This window comes from Mustela nigripes, chromosome 6, assembly GCF_022355385.1.
Source record: "Mustela nigripes isolate SB6536 chromosome 6, MUSNIG.SB6536, whole genome shotgun sequence".
Lineage (NCBI taxonomy): Eukaryota > Metazoa > Chordata > Mammalia > Carnivora > Mustelidae > Mustela > Mustela nigripes.
In genome coordinates, this window is record NC_081562.1 from 3,552,088 (window position 1) to 3,566,993 (window position 14,906).

Genomic DNA, 14,906 nt, shown 5'->3' on the forward strand with positions numbered 1-14,906 from the left:
TCAGGCTGTATTTATAGTGTCTTGGGAGAAATGTCTTTTCAGATCCTTTGCCCATTTTTCATTGGGTTATTTGCCTTTTCATTATTGAGTTGTAGAAAATGTCGTATCGGGGCGCCTGAGTGGCCCAGTCAGTTAAGCGTCTGCCTGCGGCTGAGGTCATGATCCCAGGTCATGGGATCCAGCCCTACATGGGGTTCCCTGCTCAGCGGGGATCCTGCTTCTCCCTCTGCCCCTCCCCGACTAGTTCTCTCTCTCTCGCTCCCTCTAGATCCCTCTCTCTCTCAAATAAATAAAATCTTTAAAACAAAAAGAAGAAGAAAATGCCTTATTTAAGAGAGGCCAGTACAGGTTGGCAGAGAGGCAAGGGGAGCTGAAGGGTGCTGGGCCCCTGCCCGGGATGTGAGCAGGTGCCTGCGTGCTCTCACGCTCCTGGAGCCGCGTGCATGTGGAAGCCCGGGTACATGCCCGGGGCCACACACGTGTGTGCACATGCAGAGGGACACCCACAAAGACCCCGCATGTGGCGTGTCACTTGCGGGGTCAGGCGTGCTCCCCAGGCCTTCTGGCACAGCCCCTTGGCCGTATCGGAGCTGTTAGCCTCATTGGCAGGTGGGGAGACGGAGAAATGAAAGGGCCCCTTGACTGGTCCAAGGTCGCCCCACTGGCCAATGTCAGGTCTAGCCTTGAACTCCCCCTGTCAGACTCTGACCTCCCCTCCAGACATGTGTGTGGCCCCAGACCTTTGAGGCTCCTGCTTGGGGACAGAGGGACGGTCCTGGATGGCCCTTAGCTCTGAGGTCCCAGATTCCTGACTCGCCTTCTAAGAGCGAACCACGTGACTTTCCCCACCCTGCCTCCCCAGACCGGCAATGAGCTCCGTTATGGCCTTTTAGAAATAGTATGCCACGCACCCAAGCGGCAGGTAGCTTTGAGTAGACAGCGAGGGGAGCCTCTGGGGTGTGGGGAGGGTGGGCTCAGGCCCCGGCTCTGTCCCAGGAGGGAATGGGGAGCTCAGTTCTGCCCCACTTTGCTCAGGAAGCTTTTGTCCCTTCCAGCAGCTGCTCATAATGACCTCCTGGTGCCAAGTGTCCTCCATTGGGTCAGGGAGGGGGGACGACAGGAGGGACTAGGTCCTGCTGTCCTGGGCAGGACCCTCACTCGGGACATCGAGGCCTGGCTGGCACCGTGAGGGCCTGCAGCCAGCCAGGGGCTGCCTCCGTTTTCTCTCTGAACCTGTCGTCCGGCGGGGTCAGTGAGGGCTTGACTTTGCACAACCTGTCGGAGAGAAGGCATAGAGCTGGGCAGCCCCTCAAGGGGGCCTGGTTCCTCGGTTTACCCATGCGGCAGTGGTTTCTGAAGGTTCTTCTGCTCCAGATGTGTTGGGTTTATGCAGAATATGCGGAGAGGGGGTAGCGGGGCAGGGCCGAGTGGATCGGCCCCTGGGAGGAAGCAGAGTGATCGCTGGGCTTGTTCTGGGCTTGTTCTGGAACCCCGTGGACTCTGGAGGCCCCAGGCCGGCTCCCCATGTGGGGATGGTGAGGGCCATGCCCAGCTGCCCTGTTTGCTCTTGGAGCTTCTCCTGGGGCAGTGGAGCCCCAGGAGAGAAATGTGAGTCCACTTGACAAATGGGGATACAGGCTCAGAGATGGTGTGGGAGCTGCCCGGAGCCACAGAGCAGGGAGCAGCAGCCTCTCCGCTGGGCCAGCAGCACAGGGAGCTGCGGACACGTGGACCTGGGCAGCAGCAGGCCGGTGCCCACCGGCGAGCATCAGGGAACCAGGCCGCTCTTCTGTTCAAGGCTAGGGGTGTGTCGGGGGCAGGCAGCTGCCTCTGCTCCCCGCCCCCCCGCCTCCCCCCTCAGTGAGGCTGGCCAAGCTAGGCTGCGAGGGGAATGGTAGGTGGGGATGGGTGAGGTCAGGGTCCAGGGGCTTGAGGTCATCTCAAGAGCCACCTGCCGTCACTGAGCAAGGCCCAGAGGTTCGAGGGGCTTCCGCCTAAACCCAGCACCCACTCATTCTCCTCTGGGGGAAGATGTACCGGGGGGGCGGGCACAGGGCCCCGAGAGTGGCTGTGGGGGGGACTGTCCCCCACACCCCGTGCGGTATCCAGCTCTGTGGGTTGGCACAGTGACGCTCCTGCTCCATGAGGCTGTCGTGGGAATGACATGAGGTGTGTGTGCGGACAGCGGGGCGGTGAAACCCCGGATCTAAGACCTAACGTCGCCTCCCGCGAATCTCCCCAAACTGCCACTCGCTCCCCGATCACCTCCCCCTTGTCTTCATGGCCAGACGGAGGGTTTGGCTCATTAAAACCAAATAAAAAAGGAATTAGCGGGAGTGGCCGCCCTGTGAGTAACCGATGAGTAACCGGAGTCGGTGCTGGGCTTGGGTATAAACCGGGGGGTGCCGGGAACTCTCACAAAGGACAGAGGGAGGCTTTTGAGAACTGTCCTCCAAGCGCACGGGACTCTGGACCTGCTTGCCGGCCTGCAGGCTTTGGGACAGCAGGACGCCGGAGGCGCCAAGTTGAATTTTGGGCAGAAGGGGGCTGGGTGGCCTGTCCCAGGGCCTCCGAGGGAACGCCCACTCCATCCTGGGACTTGTAACTCCATGGGCCAGGCCTCTAGGTGTGATTGCACAATCTTGTGAGATCTCTACCCCACCTCCAAGGCGCTGAGCTTGGGACGTGCCCTCTCTGAGGCTGGCTCCCACCTGTGCTCCCCTGCCGACCGGTCGCTGAGCCCCAAGGTCCACAGAGGGTCCAAAGAGCGGCATCTCCTTCCCAAAGTCCCCCATAGGTGCCTCCTCTCCCCTTCTCTTCTGCATGAAGTCGCTGAGCTGCAAAGACACCCTCCCTCGGCCTCTCTGGGCCTTGATGCCACTTGCCTGGGTTCCGATCCTGCTCCGGCCACTAACCCCGAGTTTGATGGGCTTGCCTGGGCTGGAACCATGATGAAGCGCCTCGCACGACTGTCTCAGTGCTCGGGGAGAACAGACGCGAGCGTGAGGGTGTCTAGTGCACCGGGAGAGACGGCGAGTGAGAGCATTGGTGTGGGATCCGCAGCCCTGGTCCTGGCACCAGGACAGAAAGCACTGTGTGCTTCAGGGGTGTCTCTGGCCACCCATGCCTGGCTCCTCCTGATCCCGATGGCCTCTTTCCTTCCTACGCTTGAGCTCATACTTCTAGCACCAGATAAGCAACCTGTTTCACACCTTAGCACCTTTGCTCCTGCCGTGTCCCCTGCCCAGAGCACACGCACCCACCGCACACGGCCACGGGCCACAAAGACACTCCGTAAACACACGCCATACACGTACACCCTCACACACCACACACACACACTCCTATGCACTTGCAGGGAGTTAAGTCTAACTTCTTGTTAAGATTCCCTTTACTTAAGGAGGTGTCACCTCCTCCAGGAAGCCTTCCTAGACTCCGCCACTCAGAGAGGCAGGTGGGGACATCATCGAGGTTCTTGGACCCCTCAGCCCTTCTCGAAGAGCTCCGTGGTCACCTCCTATCCTGGAACCCCTGATGCAGTTTACCGCACACTCCCCTGCACCCTAAGGGTCCATGTGGGGAGCTTGTCGGCAGACCCTGCTGGGCTTGGGCAACAGCCGGGAGCTCGGTAATGCGATGCCCTTCCCTTCAGATCACCTTGACCTAACTTGAATCCGAGGAGGCCGAGGCCCCATATTCTCCCTGGGCTTGACCTTGGAGCTCCCAGCCAGCCCACCTGGACAGTGCCCGGCTGGGGGCCTTGGTGCTTCTCAAAAGGGATCTGTGCTGAGAGATTCTTCTCACGGGGGGGGGGGGGGGGGGGGGCGGGGGGCGCAGAACCCATGCTGTTGGTCAGCAGGTCTCGGGGGATCGGGCACTGACCCCAGGCAGGGTGGGGGCAGGGGTGGGCAGCAAGGGCCCCCGGGGCAGTCCTGTGTCCTTTGCAGACCAGGACCCCCGACACCACTCTCCCTCAGAGGAGGGAAGTTGCCAGGGTGCCGTCGCCTCTCTTTGGCGACAGAGGTGAAGCCTCCTCCACACGGGGCCTCCAAGACCAGCAGGTCCTACCCTGGTCCTCAGTCCAGATGGGAGAAACCCCAGGGAACAGGAACCCCACAGAGGGAGAGCCCCAGGGGAAGCTCCCCCCAGAGGGCTGGTAGGTGAGGAGGTAGACCCGAGAGCACATACCCAAGGCCGATCACGGCGGGCAAGTCGGTGGTGCTTCATGGATGTTCATGGAAAGGACATGACTTGAACTTCAACCCTCCCCATCTGGGGGTGATTGCTCTCGCCGCAGTAATGGGGTAGTGGTGGTCACAGGTACGGGGCCTGTGCAAGCACGGGGATGTCCCTGATTTCCACGCCCATGGTGCCGGCTACGGAGGGCCACACATACCTGCCACGTGGCCCACAGAGAGCCTTGGAGCTCATGGGCAAGAGGGGACGGGCCAAGGTGTCCGGATGCCCAGCCAGAGCCCGTGGAGAATAAAGACTGAATCAGTGCTGAAGCCCTCCAGCGGGGAGCCCATAGCCCCTCTGGAGCCAGGACGGCTCAGTGACAGAGCCGACTCCGAGGACAGTCACGAGCGATGAGGAGCCAGATCTGGGGCTGAGGGGAAGGGGTCAGCCAGGGCTCCCTGCTGGCTGGCAGTCTGGAAAGGCTGCCTGGAAGAGGAGGCGTCGGACCCGGCCTTGGAAGGTCATTAGGATTTGAGAAGGGGGAGGAAATTCCCTTCAAAAGACCAGGAGACGCCCAGGAGCATGTGAACAGCACTGGAAGGAAAGAGTTGTTGTTTGGGGCCGAGAACGGGGAGGCGGGACGGGGAAGCCGGCTGGCCTCGGGCCCTTCCCAGCTCAGGCAGAGGAGGAGCAAAGCAGGTATAGAACAGAGGAGCCCAAACTGCACTGTGGGCTCCCAGGCTGGTGGCTGGGGCGTGAGGGAGCTGGGGAGGACTGGAGCCCAAGGTCTGGGCAGTTCTGGGGGCCTCGGAGTCAGGCAGGGAGGCTGGAAGAGAGGAAAGGTGCAGGAAGCTGGGCCTGGTGATGGGTGACAGCTGGTGGTCAGAGACAGGAAGGCGGCAACACAGAGCCTGGAATTGGGGTGCTCTGAGATGTGTGGATTCTGCCTGGTTCTCGGCTGCTGGGTGACGGCGCCTGGGATCTCTCCCAGGTTTGGGGAAAATGCACCCCTCTCTGCCCCCCCCCCCCCGCCCCACCCAGTCCAGGCTTTTGGGACAGGGAGAGATAGCAGTGGTCGCTGGTGGTGGGGCCAGGGCCCACACCGAGTGCCCACGGAACCCCAGGCACCGTCCTCATCATGGCCTGAGACCCAGGACCTGCCACCCCCTGAGCCGAGTCGGCAGCCCAGAGAGGGCCAGCGCCAAGGCGGGGTCGCACCAGGGGCCAGCAGCGGGCCGGAGCCGAGCCCTGCGGGGCCTCACCATGCGCACACCATCCCCCTGCAGGGAGCCGCGAGGCCGCCTTCACCTACGCCATCACCGCAGCTGGCGTCGCGCACGCCGTCACGGCCGCCTGCAGCCAGGGGAACCTGAGCAACTGCGGGTGTGACCGCGAGAAGCAGGGTTACTACAACCAGGCCGAGGGCTGGAAGTGGGGCGGGTGCTCCGCCGACGTGCGCTACGGCATTGACTTCTCCCGGCGCTTCGTGGACGCCCGCGAGATCAAGAAGAACGCCCGGCGCCTCATGAACCTGCACAACAACGAGGCCGGCAGGAAGGTAGGGCGGGCGGCCCGGGCGGGGGCAGGGGGAGCGGCTGCGGCCTCACCTGGGCTCTCCTTCCCCACCTGGGGGTGTGCTTGGGGGCCTGGACCCTGGAGGTGTGCGGTGGGGGGCACTGGGCACGAAGCCCCGTCTGAGCCTCCCGGCAGCTCTGAGGTTCCCATTCCAGAGGTCTGAAGACTGAGGCTGGGGGTGGGGCTCGGGTTCTCAGTGGCGCGTGGCAAGGCTGAGACCAGGACCCAGTGTGGGGGTGGCCCCTGGGCCATAGTTCCGTGTCCCTGCCCTGGTACCAGACGGGTCGTACCAGCACACCGGGAAAGCTTCCTGGAGGAGGCACCTTTGGCTCAGACTGCCTGCTGGACTGAAGGAAGGGATGTTCCCAGGAGGCAGGAACAGCCTGAGGAAGGGCGGAAACCCCAGGAGCCGCCAGCCTCACACCCGGGCGGAGCAGCGCGGTGGGGCAGTAACGGAGGAGGTCCGGGCAGGACCACACTGGGGCAGAAGTCAGGGCGAGCCCGGCCCCGCCTCAGGGAGATGAGGGCCCCAGATACTGGGCTGGGAGGAGCGGCCGCCATGGCGGCAAGATGGCCCGAGATAGGGCGCCAGCCGAGCGGAACGCCTCTCCAGGTCTGGCTCCCCGGCCCCAGGGGCTGCGCCCCGGGCACCAGGCCCTGCGGGTCTCTGCAGGACAGACTTGCCTGCCTCTGCCCCAGGGACCACAGTGAGCCAGCTGCACACTCGTTCACTCAACAAACACTCCTTGTCCCTTCTCTGGGCCAGGCGTTAGCTGGGCCAGGCACAGGAGACGAGGCAGAGGAAGACCCGGCACCAGCTGGGTCCTCATGAGGGGTACAGAGGCCGTACCCTGGGGCAGTGAGAGCTGGGAGACCCTGGGGGGAGGGAGCAGAAGCTTTCTGGGGGTGGTGATGTCTAAGCAGAGCCTTGAAGGACTCGCCAGCGCTGAGAAGAGCCCCGGCAGGAGGGCGTGCTCGGGGCAGGGGCTGCCCAAGGAGTAAGCAAAGCCCGGGCTGGGACAGCCTTGAATGCCAGGCCAAGGGATCGACTATCTTGTAGACGTAAGCAGTCAGTGGCTAGTAAATGATTGTAAAACGAAGGGACAGACAGACAGAAAAAAGGAGTGACACAGTCTGTGCCTCCGAGGAGCTCACAGACAGCTTGTGGGCAGTCAGGTCTCCACCTGAGCTGGGAGAGGCGGAGGAAGGCAAGGCATGAGGAGGGCTCCCCGGAGGAGGTGTGCTGTGCCCTGGGTGCAACCGCTGGCCCTTGAGCCTCTGCAGTAGCTTAGGTCCTGACGCAGGGTTTTCTAACACCCCTGGGAAGAAGGTCTCACCATCTCCATTTCACACATGAGGCCGCGGAGGCCCACAGTGGGCGGCCAAAGCCCTGACGGCTCCCGTGGCCTGAGCTCTGGTTCGTGCTTGGTGGGAAGAGTCCGAGGAAGCCGCAGAGATGGGGGAAAGCGCCCTCCAGGTGGAGGGAGCAGCGCCAGCGAGGCAGGGCTGGGGGGCCGGGGTGGGTGGGGTGGGGGTGTGCCTCGGGTAGTGTATGCGGTGCAGGGGGCCTGCTGGCCCAGCTCAGGGTGTCCAGGCAGGCAAGCGGCTGGCACGTGGATAGGCCTCCCAGTGCAGGGGGCCACGGCAACCACGCAGGATTCTGGCTGGATTCTGGGCCGTAGGCGTCATGGCAGGGGGCCTGGGTGCGGGAGGGTCAGCACATCGGGTTTAGGACCGTGAAGCCGTGAACTGAGACGGGGAGTAGGGGAGAGGCAGGTTGTGGGGAGAGGACCCAGCAGGGCAGGCAGGCTGCAGGAAGGAGCTCTCCTGGGGTCAGCAGCCAGGATTCTGGGGCCAGCACCACTCCTCCCTGTCTGCGAGTCCCTCCTCTGCACAGTGACATGATGCACCCTGCACAGTGACATGATGCACCTCGTCCCCCTCCCTGAGGGCCTTCCAGCCACCCCCGAGCCCGAGCTGTGAAGCACGCGTGCGGCCCGAGCCCTTGGCAAAGGACACTGGTGGTGACAGCCATGACCCTGCAGGGCAGGGGTCCTTCGGCTCCCCGCAGCACTGATCATGGTGGGGTGGGGGCATGGCTTTTGAGGTTTCCATAAGAGCTGAGTCTAGACCTTCTTTCTGGTCCCATCAGAGTGTGTCCGGGCTACGTCTGACTCTCTGGGGCCAAAGTTCAGCAAGTTGGGTGGGAAGCAAGCTCACCGGGGCCACGTGAAGTCCCACAGCCTGGATGGCTCAAAGCAACAGAAATTATTCTCATAGTTCTGGAGCCAGAAGTCCTAAACCCAGGGTTCAGCAGGGCCATGCCCTCTGATGGCTCTGGGGCAGGACCCTGCCTGCCTCTTGGTGGCTCCTTGTCTGGTGGCTTCATAACCCTGCTTGACCCCATCTGCACGTGGTCTCCAGCTCTGGGCCTGATTTCTTTTCTGTCCCTTACAAGGACACCTGTCCTTGGGGTTAGGACACACCCTGATCCAGGATAACCTCCTCTCGAACCTTAATTACACCTGCAAAGGCTTATTTCCAAACAAGGGCACATCCTGAGCTTCCTAACGGGGAGACACTGTTCAGCTCACCAGGCCCCTGGTGGGATAGGGTCAGACAGGCTGAGCAGGAGACCCACGTACCACCAGCTTCTGCGAGACTGACACCAGGGCCGCCCTGCCCAGCCCTCCCCTGGACAGCATGGCCTTTACTGAGCAGTTATCCTGCTGTGCGGTCCCAACGGGATGGGCAGGAGCAGTTGGGTGCAGAGGGAGGCCACGCCAGAGTAGCAGATCTTCGCGCCTACTGCCCTGTAAGGCAGGAGCCAGCCCAGCCGGGGAGGTCTGCTGTTGGGATGTCCCCGGGCTCTTCCTGGGGGTGACAGAGGTCTAAAGCCATTGCTGAGAAGGGTCCCAAGCCCTAGGAGCTCAGGCAGGACCCCCATTAGGGGCTACAGCCCTAACCTGACCTCATCTTGGGTCCAAGCTGGTCCTGCCCCAGGGGGCTCACCATTCTGGATGAAAACCCAGGGTCCAGGAGGGGTGACTTATGCAAATCCCTGGTAGAGAAGCTGCTGGCCACATTGGGTCCCCAGGTGGGGGGAGGGGGCACAGGACTCCCTCTCTCCCTTGCTTGGTGCCCGTGCCCACGCCCAACTCACACGGTGGCCGGGGCGAGAGGGTGAAGCCGACGTGGACCTTACCGTCCCCCACCCCGGGCCTCACACACCCACGGAGGGTCAGGCCACCACTGAGGCCCCAGAAAGCAATGTGTGAGGCGTATGTGCTGCTTCCATCCCTCCTGCCCGAGGCCAGTGCCCAAGTGGCGGGTTATGTGCCTTCTGTGGACGTGAGGATACTGTGACCAACACATCCCCCCCCCGAAGCTTGGCCACAACAGAGCACTATTCCCAGAGCCTGGGCCGTGCCCTTATTCCAGAAAGAACACCAGGCTGGCCTTTTCCTGGAGGCCCCCGTTCCACCCCCGATGGGGGAAACCGAGGCCCCACTTCTCTGGGCGAGGCTGGTCACGCTGCGCCCTCCCAGGTGGTCTCCTGGGGCAGCAGGGCTGGCGCCACCATCGCTGTCACTCTTATCTCGAGGGCGCTGGAGACGGAAACGGCACATTCTTGAATCCTGTGATCACTTCCCAGGACAGGCTCGGTCCCCAGGGACCCAGCCAAGCGAGGATGCGGCTCCCCACTCGCAGACAGCTGCCCAATCGGCTTCATCTGCCCACCGTCCCGGCCTGGCCGCGCGTGGTCTGAATGTGCCCGGGCGGGCAGTGGGTGTGGGGCCGCCTGGCCTTGGTGAGGACAGGGAGATGGGGGCAGGGCGGGGGCGGGGGTAGCCTGGGCCACCTGGCCTGGACAGCCCTGGCGGGTCTCAGGCCATCACAGCCTGTCGGAGGAGGCATCTCCTGGGCCAGCAGCCCAGTGCACTGGGGACTCTGAGAAGGCCGTCCATCGGGTCAGCTCTTGGCCTGGGGGTCGTATGTGGCAGGCAGTGTGGTCAGGGCAAGAGAAGATTGCTGGCCTTGAAGGGTGGGTTGGTGGGGGAAGGGTCTTTCTGGGGAGGGGAGGGTTAAAGCAAAGACGAACATGGGGTACGGGTGAGGGAGGGAAAAGGACGGACAGGAGGGCGGGGAGAGGGGCAGGAGGCAGACAGGATGTGCTTCCCCCCCGGAGGGGGTCCTCCCTCCATAGACCCCCAGGGCAGACTTCTGGTTCATGCCTCAACCCAGACACCCCATGGCTCTGTAATTCCAGCTTGGAATATTCCTTCCTCTTGACAGTGGGGCCTCCCCTCCTTCTCCCCATGCCAGCCTCCAGGTCTCCCCCGCAGCACATCATCCACAGGATGCTGGACCAGGCAGTCCCACGCACCCCCACCCCCTCCCATCCAGGACACCATCCTCAGGGGCCACCCAGCACCCACGAGACGCTCACGTGGGCCGAACCTCTCCTCCACAGACCTTGTCTGCCCCCTCCCCCTCCTGGAGCACTGTCCTCTCTGCCCAGATGAGCAGCTCGTCTTTCCCCATCCACACTCCATGCAGGCACCCCTCCTGCGGGAAGCCCCCTTACCACGGCAGGGACCAGCCCCCGGAACCCCCACCCTGGATGGTTTGCGTAGGCTTCTTCTTCCGTTCCCCATGCTGGACTGTGGGCCCCCGAGGTCCTTGCCCAAGACCAGGGCGCCATGACGGCAGGGCAGGGAAAGTGATCAGGATAGTGGCGGGCCCTGTGCGATGTTCCTCTCATTCATTCAGTCATTCATTCCCTGTGGGGCTCCTCGTCTGGGCCAGGGCTGGGGTTCTGGCCCAGGAGGCGGGGGCGGGGGGGGGGCGGCCAAGTTCCCTCCGGGTGGGGCTGCCCAGGTGAGGCCCGTGGGGCCGAGACAGCTGACAAATGGTCCTTCTTCAGCCGCGGGCCGGCGGCTAATGATTCCCCATCTTTAATCAGGTCTGCTGGCAGGGCCCTTTCGATCCAGGTAAATGAGTACCTGGGGTCAGGGCTGGCTCTGGGAATCGGCCTTCCGGGACCACGGAGGAGGCCCAAGGAAAACACACGGCTGCGCCCATCGCGGGCCCTCGGGGAGCCGGGAAGAAAGAACAACAGAGTCGGGGGCCGGCTTCCCAGCAGGCGGCACGCCTGGGCCTCGCTGACCCGTGCCCTCACCCCTGCTCGTCCCCCCACTCTGTCCTTCAGCAGACACGCACAGAGCTCCGTGCAAATACCACTGAACAGTCCTTTATTAAGCACCAACTACATACTGGGCCCTACCCTGGGCAGGAGGGCGGAAGTACAAAGGAGAGGTGGGGACTGGCACGTCCTAAGAACCGACCGTAGCTGGGTGGGGCTCCCCGCGGGGCACCTGCACCCCACCAGGCTGGGCGGAAGCCCCAGCTTCTCCACGTGCTGCCCTGCGATGTGCAGGAAGCCGCGTGCCGCCGGGCCTCAGTTTCCACATCGGCGCATTGACCTGAAGGATTGTGAAAATTTAGTGAACCACATTTGATAAGCATACGCCGGGCTCTGTTGCATCCCGGATATTCTCACTGGACCTTCCCGAGGTCCTCTGCAGTGGGGACCTATGGTCAGCAGCCCCACTAGGTGGATGAGAAGAGGGAGGCTTGGGCCGGGGAGGCACTCAGGCGGGACCCTACAGCGGGAAGTCGGGGGGGGGGGGGGGGGGGGGGGGGGGGGCAGGGGAGGGTAGGGGCGGGGTGCCCAGACCAGGGCCACCCGTGCACACACCTGAGCTCCTGCCCTGTTGCCCACAGGCCCTGGAGGGGTGGGGTCGGGGGTGGGGCGGGGTAGCCCAGGCCCCGGCCCCGCACACTGAGCCCTGCTGCCCACAGGTCCTGGAGGAGCGCATGAAGCTGGAGTGCAAATGCCACGGCGTGTCGGGCTCGTGCACCACCAAGACGTGCTGGACCACGCTGCCCAAGTTCCGCGAGGTGGGCCACATGCTCAAGGAGAAGTACAACGCGGCGGTGCAGGTGGAGGTGGTGCGGGCCAGCCGCCTGCGGCAGCCCACCTTCCTGCGCATCAAGCAGCTGCGCAGCTACCAGAAGCCCATGGAGACGGACCTGGTGTACATCGAGAAGTCGCCCAACTACTGCGAGGAGGACGCGGCCACGGGCAGCGTGGGCACGCAGGGCCGCCTGTGCAACCGCACGTCCCCGGGCGCGGACGGCTGCGACACCATGTGCTGCGGCCGCGGCTACAACACGCACCAGTACACCAAGGTGTGGCAGTGCAACTGCAAGTTCCACTGGTGCTGCTTCGTCAAGTGCAACACGTGCAGCGAGCGCACCGAGGTCTTCACCTGCAAGTGAGCGCCCCGCCGGCGCGCATGCGCACACCGCTCGGCGCGCGCCCCCCGCCGCCCCCCACTGCGGGGGGCTCCTTCCCGCCCCGCTGGTCTCTTCTTGTGGCCGAGCCCTGTCCCGGACCAGCCCAGAGGTGTCCCTCTGGGGCCTAGGGAGTTCCTGCTTTTCTCTGGGGAAGCGGACCCTCCGGGACTCGAGCGTCCCCTCCCCCGCCTGGTGGCACGGACGACGTGGAAATGCCATGCGGCCGGCCACGCCACGCGGGCCCCCACGCGGGACCCTTCCCCTGGCCGCACCCGCCGCCCGGGGCCTCGGGGTGGCCCGGGCAGATGTTGACCAAGTTTATTTATGTGTCGTTAGTATCAGAGAAGAGTAGCACTAAGGCATAGCCAGTCCTAAGTGTACCCCGTGTGAGCGCAGCCCCTGGGACCCCCACTTGCTCTCCCGTTTCTGGACAGGGAGCATCCCCCCTGCACAGCACCCTCTGACCCTGCCCCCAGAGGGCCGAGGAGAGCCACGGACAGGGACCCTTCTTGAAAATCGTATCACACAAATCAAAATGTCCCCCACCTCAGGCTCCAGGAGTGCTGCGTCCCCTCCCTAATGCTGTCCCCCCTGCCCAGTGCCCCCGCCAGCCCAGCAGCCTCAGTTTACAGAGCCCACTCCTGCCCGGAGCCAACCGGAAGCCTTGGACAGCCCTGCGCTGGCTGGCGGTGGGCTGGCGGGTGGGGGGCGGGTCAGGGGTATCTGCCTTCTTTGATAGATGAAGGGCTCAAGAATGAGCCAGAGACCCTGAAGTGATGAGCGGAGGCTCCTGCCTTGGCTCGTGCATCCTGACCCTGGGCAACATGCTCTGGGGACACCCAGGGTGGCTTGAGACTGCCCCCATGTTTTGAGAAATCGGGCTGTACCCCTCCTTCCCTGCCGCCCGCCACACAGGGACCTGTACCCCCAGAGATGCCTGCTGGGGCTTCTCTATGGCCTCTGTGTCCAGTCCTACTCCTTGGGCCCTGACTCCAATGCTGAGAAAGCTTAGAGCCAGCCTGCTGTCCCGGCAGGTGTCTGCGCTCCAGACCCCTCCCCCAGGGTCCCTACCTACACACCCACCCTCCCCTGGAGTTCAACTCACCCTCAAACTTGAGAGGGGTCCCTGCTCAGGTCTCATGTGCGGGCTGGGGAGAGACCAGAACCCTGGGACTCGGGGCTGACATGTCCTCTGCGAACACGTCCACCCTCCCTCGGGGAGTGGCTTGCCGGCAAGGGTGGTGTGCGGCTGGCTCCTGGTGTGTTGCCCTCCGCTGCTCGTGTGTCCACCCCCCGGCCCCCAGTTTAGGGTATTTTCATGCAGAAACCTGTGGAAATGTGTCCTCAGGCAGCTGACAAGCCAAGTGGGCCCGACATTAGCCTGGGGTGAGTGACACTCTCTGGGCCCTGGCCCTGGCATCTACCCCGTGGGGATGCCAGGACACTCCATCAGCTGCTGTTCCCGGCACCTCCAGGCCACGGTGAATGCCCCGCCCCGGTCCCCTCCTCTCCGGGTCCCAGGACACTCCAAGTCCACAGGCCCGGTTAACTTATATTGTTATATAGCGTCGAAATGTCTATCGTGTCTTTTAAATTATTGTGACCTACACTGGGTACTGGAGGGAGGGGACAGCCTCACGCAGTGCCCCGAGCCAGGCTCCTCCTTCTGCTTGAAATGGACTCTTGGGGCCCTGGATGCCATCGAGTCACACGTATTATCCAGGCGCCTCTGCCGAAACCCTCCTCAAGAGTCTGTCAGCGGCAGCCCCTCCCTCGGGTGAGAGGGGTCAGTGTGGCCCGGGTGGGGCGGGGGCGGGGGCGGTCGGGGTACTGCGTGTCCCCGTGGCCCTCCCACTTGAAGAGAGCTGGTGGGTTTCGGATGGGCTGTGTCCTGCCTTCCCTGGAGGGGAGCGTCCGGTCCCAATAAAGCTGGAATCAGAAGTGAGTGTGTGCGGAGCCCACGCGACGCCCTTGTGGCTCTCTCCCCCTGGGGGTGGGGACGAACGTGCTGTCCACGGGGACCCTGAGGCTCAAGCCCCGTCGGCCCTCAGGGGCCTCACCTTCTGATTTCCTTTCCCCTCTGTGCAGGCTGAGTAGGCACTGTGCCCATGCACCTCTGTCCTCACATGTCGCACAGGTTCCAGGGGAGGCCTTGAGTCGTACAAGCCTTCAGGCACCTTTGGGGGCCACAGTTCCCAGCAGGGGCCGCCGGTGGTGGCTGAAAACAGATGCTGGGTTGCTGGACAGCCCGGGCTGTCTCTGGACAGTCTGGGCTCAGGGTATGGGGACAGGATGCCACAGGTCTGGTGCCAGAGCCAACTCATGGGGCTGGGTGGGGGCTGTTCTTAGGAGAAAGGGGGGCTTGAGGGTAGAAGACCCACAGCCAGGAGGCCTGGCTCCATCCATCTGTCTCCTGCTTTGGACCCCAACTGGTCTTGGGATCCCTGTGGATCTATCCTTTGTGTCTGGTGGGGTTTTGCTCAGGTGCCCCCCTTGGGTGCTTCTAGTCCCTCCCAGGCTTGGGAAGACAGCCCGAGGCCCCTGGGAGCCCAGCAGCCCCTGGCTGGCCACCAGGCCTTGCTGCTTCTCCTTGGAGGCCTGGGTGCCGCCGGGCCCCCGCACTTGCGGTAGCCGTGTGAGCATAGAAGGATGAATGGCATTCCTGCCGAGGGCTGGAAGGCATGCGGTGGGGCCGGTTTGGCCACTGCCCGCTGTCCCGGCAGCCTGGCATCGGGCGGAACCGCTGATCAAACAAGGCCCCGTCCACACTGTGCCCGCCGGGGCACCCA

The 14,906-nt window shown here is 63.6% G+C and overlaps 1 protein-coding gene across 3 annotated transcripts in view; it reads left to right on the forward strand.

The window, feature by feature from the left end:
* Positions 1-14,058, forward strand: part of WNT7B (Wnt family member 7B) — a 47,594-nt gene extending 33,536 nt beyond the window's left edge. For all 3 annotated transcript variants that reach the window (XM_059401780.1, XM_059401782.1, XM_059401781.1), the window contains exons 3-4: positions 5,466-5,737; positions 11,620-14,058. In XM_059401780.1, coding sequence (XP_059257763.1) covers positions 5,466-5,737; positions 11,620-12,099 — 752 coding nt within the window. In that variant the 3' untranslated portion in view covers positions 12,100-14,058. The remainder of the gene's footprint in view (positions 1-5,465; positions 5,738-11,619) is intronic.
* Positions 14,059-14,906: the final 848 nt, after the last annotated feature.